General features: G+C 37.0%; 1 protein-coding gene across 1 annotated transcript; it reads right to left on the reverse strand.

The window, feature by feature from the left end:
• Nucleotides 1-410: 410 nt before the first annotated feature.
• On the reverse strand, nt 411-7,538 carry OTOL1 (otolin 1). Its single transcript, XM_025377798.1, has 4 exons — nt 7,178-7,538; nt 5,093-5,182; nt 1,958-2,020; nt 411-1,309 (listed from the first exon to the last, which is right to left on the reverse strand). Exons 1-4 carry the CDS (start codon nt 7,536-7,538, stop codon nt 411-413), a joined length of 1,413 nt encoding a protein of 470 aa, XP_025233583.1.
• Between the last annotated feature and the right edge of the window lie 3,830 nt (nt 7,539-11,368).

Below are 11,368 nucleotides of genomic sequence, written 5' to 3' on the forward strand. Positions count from 1 at the left end.
GTCAAAAACTTGCTGTCATACTCTACAATTCACACAGAAAGAAGTGACACACATTTATCTGAGATATAGAAGATATTTAGTAAGAATATATTTATTAATTATAAATCCCATTCATACTTTGTATACAAATATTAATTATTGTACTTAAATTGAATAAGTAATGCTAATATTATAATGCTAAATTTTAAAAGCTAGCTACAAAGTTAGTAGACATATGCTCTCAAGTACATATAATATTTTTAAAAGAGGTGCCTTAAAATAGTAATAATAATTGACTCTAGGTGACTTCTTTTAATTTTTCTGTATTATTTTTATAATCTTGAAAACATGGAAGTTGTTTTTTAATGGCACTACTCTATGTTAACTGACTTATTCCACTAAATCTAAACTACAGGATTCAGGACACAAATTTATGGTGAAATTCCAGAAGTTTCCTCTGGGTACAAAAGGAACCCAGTAAAAATGCTGTCATCCTCAGCACTGACATACACCCCATTCCAATCTTTTGACACTTCAAGCCAGACTTGGTCTCCTGCACTTAATTTCAAGATGATGAGGAGAGAGGCCTGATCTATTTCGTGACCATAGAGAGTTTCTCTGGACTTGAACTGCTTCTTATTCTGGGCCAACAGACTGATTCGAGCAGGTCGCCCCCTCACCGTAACATGGTAGGAAAAAACATATGTCCCAGGAATAGAGCAGTTAAACTTCCCAGTGACAGGACTATAATTCCCTTGGTCATTATAGAGAACCTTTTCAAATTTGATGGGGATGTTAGGAGGAGGAAAAGGCTTTAACAAAGCAGCACTGAAAGCCGACCGGGGCACTCTAGCCACCTCACCCTTGGAGCCTTTAAAGCCCCGAAAGCCCTTCTTCCCAATGGGGCCTCGGATCCCTTTGCTGCCAGTGTCACCCTTTGGCCCAGTAGGTCCCAGGAGACCAGGAGGACCTAACTCTCCCTTTTCTCCTTTAACCCCTGGATCACCTTTCGCCCCAGGCAGACCACTGTGGCCACTTTTGCCTTCCATTCCACTGTCTCCTTTGCTACCTTTTTCTCCTTTCATACCCACCTCACCTTTCTGTCCTTTTCCTCCCCTCTCCCCAGAATCTCCACAGAAGCCCTTATCCCCCATCTCCCCCTTCTCTCCCTTGGCTCCAGGCCTTCCATGCAGGCCGGGTGAGCCCATAGCCCCTTGGTCTCCTTTTTCTCCTTTGGTACAATTCCCACATGTGTCTCCCTTGGAGCCTTTTTGTCCTTTCACTCCTCCCAAACCAGTGTTTCCTTTATCTCCCTTAGGGCCAGGTTCACCTGAAATGGAAAATTAAAATAATGTTTAAGGACCACATAGGCCATAAGCAGCATGCTATTACCACAGGGCTCAAAAAAGTAGAAACAAACCTACTAATTAGGAAACCTGGTTCTTGCCTCAGTAAAAATTGTGCTTAGGAGGCTCTGACAATGAATAATTTATATTATGCCATGCTCTTAGAAGTGGAATAGTTAATGCTTCCAAGAAACAGTGGGTTATATTCAGATTTCATATATCTAGTTATTTTAGTTTTTTACTTTTAAGATAATAAAGAATATTAGGACTGTAGTTGATCGTTGTATTCCATTACCCTTTGCATTTTGGCCTAACCCAGGTATTCCCCTAAACCCCCATATTGTCCATTCGAGCCTAAATTATTATTGGCAAGGACCCTGAGACCCAGAACGAGTGAGGGATTTTTATTTTCCATTGACAGCTGGAGAGAGAAGCAGAACACAGATACTATTACCTGGTCTCCAAATTCCTAGACTGGTTGTCCTTCATCAAGTCAGTACACCGAATTATTAGAAGAACAGTAATTTGTATTTTCAGCTTACCTCCCCAATAATTTTAAATACAAACAGGAAGAGAATGAAGGGCTATATTGTGCACATGACTGTACACAGTAGATACATATCATGCTCTACCTTGTGCTCCAGGTTTTCCTGGGTATCCTGGAACTCCTTGGTCCCCACGTTCTCCTTTGAGTCCTAAAATGATATCAAGATTAACTTTTTACCAACTACATCATTTATGATATATTTAATATTCCTCTCACAACCATGTCACATTCCAGTGTTTTCTTTAACCAAAATGGGCTAAAGGTAAAATTGTGTGGAAAAAGAATGTAGGCCGGGCACGGTGGCTCAATCCTATAATCCCAACACTGTGGGAGGCCGAGGCGGGTGGATCACCTGAGGTCAGGAGTTTGAGGTCAGCCTGGCCAACATAGTGAAACCCCATCTCTACAAAAAATACAAAAAATTAGCTGAGTGTGGTGGCGCACACCTGTAGTCCCAGCTACTTGGAAGGCTGAGGCACAAGAATCACTTGAACCCAGGAGGTGGAGATTCCTGTAAGCTGAGATCACACTGCTGCACTTTAGCCTGGGTGACAGAGTGAGACTCTGTCAAAATAAATAAATAAATAAATGTATTGAGGGTCATTAGGAATAATTAATTTCAACAGGTAAACTATTTAAAAGAGCTCTGGAGGCAGTGATCCCTTCAAACAGAATTCATCTTTGCCCTCAGCATTTCCATGGCTCTTCAAACCTCTCATAAAACTCATGACATTCTGCTTGTATTATATATGTAAGTATTCATGCTTTTCCCAATATGAATTTTGAATAAAGTTAAAATGCCTTCTTTATATGGCCACAACGCCTGAGAAATAATGCCATGTTCCCTACAAGTTTAAACACAGGGCACAACATCCTCCAGTTGGCTAAAACTAGTGATAACAAAAAAATGTCCAGGAAAAAAGAACCTGTTCTTTATATGGAGCATCCATGTAAGTATAGGACTGTAGGAATTCATAGTTGAAAAAAATGAAAACATCTGTATTTTCAGATAATTGTCATATTACCACAAAATATAGTTTTATATTGGGCCTCACTAAAAGCCCATACTATTATAGTTCAGTCACACTGAATTGATTTCATCTATAAATTAGCATAACAACAATGATAGTATTGATAATATCTCACTCTTATTACACATTTACTTGGTGCAGATAATTGTTCAAAGCTCTTACCTTTTCTTTACTTAATCCAGCCTTTTTATTTAACATAATTTTTACTTGACATTAACACACCTTCTTCTATAACACACAGGTTCATATAACATAACACATTTAATCAATTGGAAAATTTTAAATTTACAAAAGTTTATAGCACCTGCCTTTCAAGAAGAATAGGGAAGATATTTTTGTCATCATTTTATCAACAAGAGAAGCTGAAGTATGAAAAACTTTAAAGGATTGGACAGAGTCAAATACAACTACATATAACATTGGTTGGCATCAATTTGCTACCTATATTGTTTATGATATAACTAACATCTTTTGTTTTATTTTTGTGAGGGAAAAAATAAATCCTAAGCCAAATTAAAAGTGGTGAGAATAGACTCCCCCCAGTTTCATAAGAACAACTAGAGAAATCCCACCATAGGTCATTTAGCAGAGTTTTCTAAGTTGCTAGCTACCCCAACACCACTCTGCATAAAAAGGAAAATTTGGAAATTAAACCATAGACCATCAGGAAAATAACTGGATGCATTTTGAGAGAACCCAGCCCTAAATGGAAGAGAAGAGCCGATTCTATTCCTAGCATTTGCCAATACTCAAATACCAACCTTCACCACACAGAGTTATGCTAGTTCTTGAGTTCTTTTAAAAAGTTTAGTTGCTTCCCCTAATTTACTCAACCAGGTCATGATTAACTAGAATGGAATCATTCAACTCATTTTTTTTTCTAACTTTCTATCTTAACCAAGAGTCCAAGCTAAGCCTGGAAGTGAAAGGAAAGTACAGTTGCTACTTTATAAAGAACGACTGAATGAATTTCTACTTTTGATCCTTCATCAAAGTGTGTTCTTAAGAACCTTATTTTATTACTCTTCCCTATTTTTTCTTCTATTTCCAGAAGTCTAGCTTCCAAAATGTATGAATCACTGGGGAGGTTCATCGCTCATCTTTATTTCACAAGGTTTTCTGCTAACATAATTCAGGCACAAAAGGATTAAATGTTTCCACGAATGAAAATCATATAACTGACAAGTGTGAAGTAGCTCTCTCTTCCCTTAGCATCTTTTTTGAGTAATTGCTTCACTGAATGTTCTACCACAAATGAGTTAGGCAGTTCCTGAGCCATGTGGAGGGTGATGTATAGATGGTATTAGGTCTTTTGACTTGTGACACTGAGGCTGAAACATTTAACTTGATGGATAGATGGTATTTCTACAGGCTGCTGGTATTCACTTAGGAATTTCTAAATATCCTAGTGAATCTGTAGCTTTCCTTCAGTACCTTTAAGCACTTATAGAACCAGGGATTTCCTGGGGCAGAAAGCCTTCTTTACTGATACACCTATGGAATTACAGAATTTCTGAGCTTGAAAAGAGCTATAAATGCACTCATAATGACAAATCTTCTTTGATAGTAAACAAGGTATAAATAAATATCTAGTTCAACTCCTTCAATTTCCAGGTGAAAGAAAATGACTGGCCCAATGTCGTTATTATAAGCTTGATTACTTCTGTTTTAATTAAGATGTCTTCCCACCACTGACACTGCCTCTGATTTCAGAGTGAGCCAAGGGATATATTAAATTCCTTTTAGCAGGCATACTATCCACCTAAACTGAATATTCAGAGAATTGCCTGCTCTAGTTAGTTCCATCTAATATAAAATTATTTGCATACAAAGGAAGTAGGCTCACATGAGCATGTACAGGAAGGGTATCTCTGTACCCTTCCCCAGAGACTACCCACTCTATGGCTGCTGGTGACTAGGTCAGCCAGGTGACCAATGAGAGATGGAAAAGCTGTGTGACAATCTGTGTGCCTGAATGCAGCCGTGCAATGTTCCCAGGTAAGTTTAAAATTTCTCAGTTGGCTATTTAGAAAGTTAACATATTTATATCAAATATAATGTGTTTTACCAAGTATTTACATTTTTTTAAATTGACTCACCTTCAAGAATCTAGTATTTAAGTAGCAAATTGCTCTTCTGAAAAATTATGCAGGATGTCCCTTGAGTTTTGACATGAATGAATTACCTACCTTTCTCTCCTTTGTAGCCTTTAGGGCCTTGGGGCCCAACAACTCCTGGTGGCCCTGGGATCCCCAAATTTCCAGCCTCTCCTTTAGCACCTAGAAATGGGATTGTAAATCACATCAGAATATAAAATTTCTCTTTTGAAGTTCATTAGATAAGGGGGAAAAAAAGCATTTTATTGCAATCAATAAGTATCAATGACCTAATGATAACATCTGAGTGAGAATAAACCATCACAGAGTCCTAAGGGCAATATTTTTGTCTGATTTGCATTTTTGTAGTACCTGAATAGATAAAGTGAGCCCATTAGTACTTGTCACTGTATTCATGGCAGTGATGAAATGATTCAGGGAAGCAGCACTATATCAAACGGGACCAAAATGATAATCTGACACTTAACCTCATGTGGACCACACTTTCACATTGGAAGTAAAAACACCTGCACCTTTGCATTTGCCTTTTATTCACTTGCTCATTCATACATTAACTATTTCTGAGGTCTCCTATACACCAAGCACCTCGCAAGGTGTTAGGAATGCAGCCATCAATATTCCAGCACTCCCTACTCTCATGAAGCTGAGAGTCTATGGAAGACAAACATTGAACAAATAGCCACACAAATACATAGAAATTGTCAAATTGTAGTAAATGACATAAAGAAAAATACGAAGATCTTACTGAGGACTTAATTGATAAGATCAGAGGCTTCCTTGAGAAAATGGCATTAAGCCAAGACCCAAAGAATGGACTAAGATTTCCTAAAGCAGAGTAGCTTCCCTAAGTGGGACCAAGATAGTCTCAGCATTCTGAGCTCTTAAGCACTATGCTCTGTGGCAGAACCAGCAGACTAAGACATATGAGCTCCCCAGGCAGGGTAATAACTTGGCACACCTTGGAGTTGTTTGTCATATATATTTAGAGGAGAGAATGAACCCTGAGAACAGCCCAGCTAAATCCACCACTGGGTAAAACAAAAGCCCTGACGTTACAGAAGTCACAGCCTTAGCAAATAGTTTAGCAACCAGCTGTGTCTACTTGACCATGCCCTTGGAATTTGCACCCCCTAGCAGCTTACCAGCCAGATAGAATATTAAGACTTCTGGTAAATATAATTTTCTCACTCTCATTAAAATTTTCAGTAATGTTTTAGCAATCCTGATATCTTGGTGCCCAAGCTACAGCCCATCTCCTTGACTCCTTACTGCAGCTCTGCATAAATACTAACCGCATTTCCCAAAGGGTCCCTAAAATGGGATGAAATGAATGAAAAGCTTGGTGAAGATGTGTAATTGCTGAGTTTATAGCATTAAATTCCTCAGGGAATGGTGAATTTTAAGTTGGCATTCTGATCTTAACTTTACCTTGAATTCTCTTCTAGATGACATGTAAAAGCTGAAATGTATTAGAATAAAGCTGAGAGCATATTCATCATGTATATATTATAGACATCTGAAATCTTGAAATACATAACCATGGTGTTCAATTGAGAAAATCATTGGGCAACGACACAGTATTGCCTCAGAAATTCAATGGGAAGCAAATGGAATCCTAAGCTTTATTCTCCACCTCGGAGCCATTCCATTTCTAAACCTAACTACAAGTAGCACTCAGAAAATCCATCAGTCAGCACACATTCTTGCAAGGCAACAGAAGTTTCATTTACCCTTTTTAAATCAGCCACTAATGAAAAAGTTGTACTGGTAATAAACCTGTGCATCTTAAAGAACCACAGCACCATGCTGGGGATGGTAATCCCTGACTTTGCTCTCACCAGCCCTGTCCAGTAGAATTGTCTACAATGATGGAAAAGCTATCTGTGCTGTCCAATACAGTGGCTGTTGAGCACTTGAACTGTGGCTAATGTGACTGATGAACTGAATTTTTTACCTTATTCAATTTTAATTTTAATATTTATTAATTACCACATTGGGCAACACAGCACCCATTTGGTTTTATAACAATGTGACACCTAGACCTGTTATCATTTGCATGACAACGTAGAAACTCTTGGGGCAATTTCACCCCACAACCTACCTCTCAACTCTACCGATGTACAAGTGAGAAACATGACTTCTTATATTTTCAAATACCTGGCTGTCCAGTCTCTCCAGGTTCTCCTTTCTGGCCAGGTACAGGTGAACAACAATCACAACAATTCAAAAAGAAATCAGCTGTGTCAAGTGTGAAGTTTTCAAAGGGAAAGAGAGTGCCAGTGCCAAAGACAGAATCCAAGGCCGAGGGTTTGGTGATTGGTTCTGCCATTTCAGCCATTTCTGTGAAGAGGGTTTCTTCTTCTGGAGGTGGGCCACTGGATGGTTTTAGACCCTTTGGCATCTCTCTTCCCTCAAATTTCTTCGTAAATTTGGTATATGGTGTGGTCTTTGCTATTGTGTTCATGCCAGCAATAGCCAAAATAATTAAAATAGCACAAAGCCAAGAAAACATCCACATATTTGAGGCTGGAAGAAAGATATAATAGGAAAATATATACATATTACATGAGGTCCAAATGAAAAGACTAAGTGATATAAATATATACTCATATAAAAGAAATATATATGTATATGAACCATAAGAATGAACAATATGCATAATATAGAATGATATATTTTCAATATATTTTATATGTAAATGTGTGCTTGAATCACTACAGAATATTTTATGTATTTATTTATTATAAAGAACACTTTACTTCAATTCATCTTTCTGGTTGCTTTCTCAGTATTATATATTGTTCCCAACCATTCAAACTATCTTGCCAAATAGCAAACATGATCTATAATAAATACAACATGACTTAATAGCTCATATACCCTGTGGAAGATAAATGTGTATAATTTCCTGACTGATCGCACTCAGATTTATAGAAATCAAATACATTTGTATTAGAGGGAGATGAAAAATATTGAACTAAATAGTTTATTCCAGCAAACTCAATTATTTCAAGAAAAAATTCTGTGGAATAGTCCTTAAATCTACTAAGGATAATGGTCCTGTTGTGAGAGTAATTTTTGAAAATCTATTTTAATAAGTGAAGAGAGAGACAATTAAAAATAATAAATTTGAATATATGCCACATCCTTAGATTCCTCACATGGCATTTAACTCTCCACTTCTTTTCTTTGTAATTTGGGGAGTTTTTCTAGAAATGCACATTTATTCTTGTATTATTTTAATGGGACAAAATGTGGTTATTCTTAAAAGGCCTTTGGCAATGTCCAAAGTGATATGATGTAAGGTTTCTAATGAGGTGAAATTTTGATAGTTCAGAGTATTCCATTCCCAATCAATTCCTAGCAGTCTAGGGGCTGCTAACAGATAGTCAGAGTTATGAATCCACATTTCCTGATAGGAGAAGGCAGCCATAATTAAGATAAATAATAACAAAGTAAAGATAATGGAAATAAAGATAGTAAGGTCTACTGTTTATACAGTTCCTACTCTGAGTAGATGCCTTACATTAATTAATCTAATAAGGTCTCACAACAGCTCTCCATTCCCCCTTGAGAACTGGAACATGACAAGGATGCTCTCTCTCATCCCTCCTATTCAACATAGTACTGGAAGTGCTAGCCAGAGCAATTAGGCAAGAGAAAGAAATAAATGGCATTCAAATAGGAAAAGAAGAAGTCAAACTCTCTCTCTTTGCAGAAAATATGATTATATACCTAGAAAACCATAGACTGCCAAAAGTCTCCTGGGACTGATAAATGACTTCAGTAAAGTTTCAGGAAAGAAGATTAATGCACAAAAATCAGTAGGGGTTCTATACACCAATAACATTCAAGCTGGGAGTCAAATCACATCAAAATTGTAATTCTATTTACAATGCCATGAAAAAAATACCTAAGAGTACATCTAAGGAAGGAAGTGAAAGATCTGGAGAACTACAAGGAGAACTACAAAACACTGCTGAAAGAAATCAGACATGACACAAATAAATGAAAAAACATTCCATGCTCATGGATTAGAAGAATCAATATTGTTAAAGTGGTCATACTGCCCAAAGCAATCGACAGATTTAACACTATTTATTTCAATCTATCAATGTGACTTTTCACATGACTAGAAAAAAACTACTCTAAAATTCATGTGGGACCAAAAAAAGAGTCCTAATAGCCAAAGCAATCCTAAGCAAAAGAACAAAGCCAGAGGCATCACATTAACTGATTTCAAACTATACTGTAAGCCTACAATAACCAAAACAGCATAGTACTGATACAAAAACAGACACATAGACCAGTGAAACAGGATAGAGTATCCAGAAATAAAGCCACACATCTGTGACCATTTGATCTTTGATAAAGTCAACAAAAATAAGTGATGCAGAAAGGACTTCCTATTCAGTAAATTGTCCTGTGATAGCTAGTTAACCATATAAAGAAGAATGAAACTGGACCCCTACCTTTCACTCTATGCAAAAATTAATTCAAGATGGATTACAGATTTAAATGTAAGACCTCAAACTATCAGAATACAAGAAAAAAAAAAAAAAAGACTAGAAAATGCCACTCTGGACATCAGCCTTGGGGAAAAAATTATGACTAAGCCCTCAAAAGCAATTTCAACAAAAAGAAAAATTGACAAGTGGGACCTAATTAAACCAAGGAGCTTAAGCACAGCAAAAGAAACTATCAACAGAGTAAAGAGGCAACCTACAGAATGGAAGAAAATATTATCAAATTATCATCTGAAAAGATCTAATAGTCAATCTATAAGGAACTTAAACAGTTCAACAAGCAAAAAAAAAAAACAAATTATCACATTAAAAAATGAGCAAATGACATTAGATGACACTTCTCAAAAGAAGACATGCAAGTGACCAACAAAGATGAAAAAATGCTCAGCATCACTAATCAAAAGAAAAATGCAAATCAAAACCACAATGAGATATCATCTCACGCCAGTCAAAATGACTACTATTAAAAAGTCAAAAACTAACAGATTTCAGTGAAGATGAGAAGAAAAGGGAATGCTTGTACACTGTTAGTGGGAGTTAAATTAATTTAGCCACTATGGAAAGCAGTTTGAAGATTTCTCAAGGAACTTAAAACAGAACTACTATTTGACCCAGCAATCCTACTACTGGATATATATCCAAAAGAAAACAAATTTTTCTCCCAATAAGACACATGCATTAGCATGCTCATTGCAGCATTATTTGCAATAACAAAGACATGAAATCAATCTAGGTACCTATCAACAGTGGACTGGATGAAGAAAATGTGGTACATATACACCATGGAATACTATGCAGTCATAAAAAAGAATGGAATCATGTCCTTTGAAGCAACATAGATGCAGCTAGAGGCTATTATCATATCCAAATTAATGCAAGAACCGAAAACCAAATACTGCATGTTCTCACTTATAAGTGGAAACTAAACATTGGGTAGTCATGGACATAAAGATGGCAACAATAAAAACTGGAGACTACTAGAAGGGGTAGGGAGGAGAGACGGAGGCAAGTTTTGAACAACTAACTATAGAGTACTATGCTCAGTACCTGGGGATGGGATCATTTGTACCTCAAGCCTCAGCATCACACAACATACCTAGGTAACAAACCTGCACACATACCCCCTGAACCTGAAATAAAAGTTGGAAAAGATTCTTAACTTAAGGGGAAACAAAACCAGCTCCAGCAGGTGGGTGACACCATTATTCACCTTCACAGATGAGATAACAGGCACCAAGAGGTTACGTACCTTCCCCAGGGTCACACAACCTGTAAGTTATAGATGTAGGTCTCTTTAATTTCAGAGTCTAAACCCTTTTCCACAAATCATGTGGCATTTATAAAGATGAGATTAAAGCACAATAAATCCAAAGGTAGCTCTGTGGAACAGAGCTATGGATGAAACAAATATAAATCAGTGCAGCTAAAAAAGGAGAAAGACAAGATGCTTTGTTTCCAAAATCATATAAAAATAGAAAAATGCTAACTTTCCTTTGAGTTGTCTTTGTTACCATATTCATCCAATCAACCAATATTTATTGAATATTGACAGTGTTAACAAGCCCTAAAATATCATGTATGGTAACAACAAAGATAAGGCATGGTCATTGTCCTCAGAGAGTTTATAGTCTAGTGTTGAGAGATGAAACGCAACAAAGGAAATGAAGGAAAATGTGAAAAGCAGCTGATCACATTGCAGCTTCCCAAATATAGGCCCTTCTGTCCCCAAATGCAGATTCCCACACACACACATATACACTCTTCATTCCACAAGAATGAGGACATCAAACACAGATACAATGCATCAGCCAGCTAAATCCAG

This window comes from Theropithecus gelada, chromosome 2 (assembly GCF_003255815.1).
Source record: "Theropithecus gelada isolate Dixy chromosome 2, Tgel_1.0, whole genome shotgun sequence".
In the NCBI taxonomy this organism is placed as follows: domain Eukaryota; kingdom Metazoa; phylum Chordata; class Mammalia; order Primates; family Cercopithecidae; genus Theropithecus; species Theropithecus gelada.

Coding starts and splice junctions, on each gene's coding strand:
- OTOL1 (XM_025377798.1), bottom strand. CDS start 7,538: ATGTGGATGTTTTCTTGGCTTTGTGCTATTTTAATTATTTTGGCTATT. Junction 5,183..7,177: donor TGGAGAGACTGGACAGCCAG/GTATTTGAAAAT, acceptor TCCCATTTCTAG/GTGCTAAAGGAGAGGCTGGA. Junction 2,021..5,092: donor AGGCTACAAAGGAGAGAAAG/GTAGGTAATTCA, acceptor ATATCATTTTAG/GACTCAAAGGAGAACGTGGG.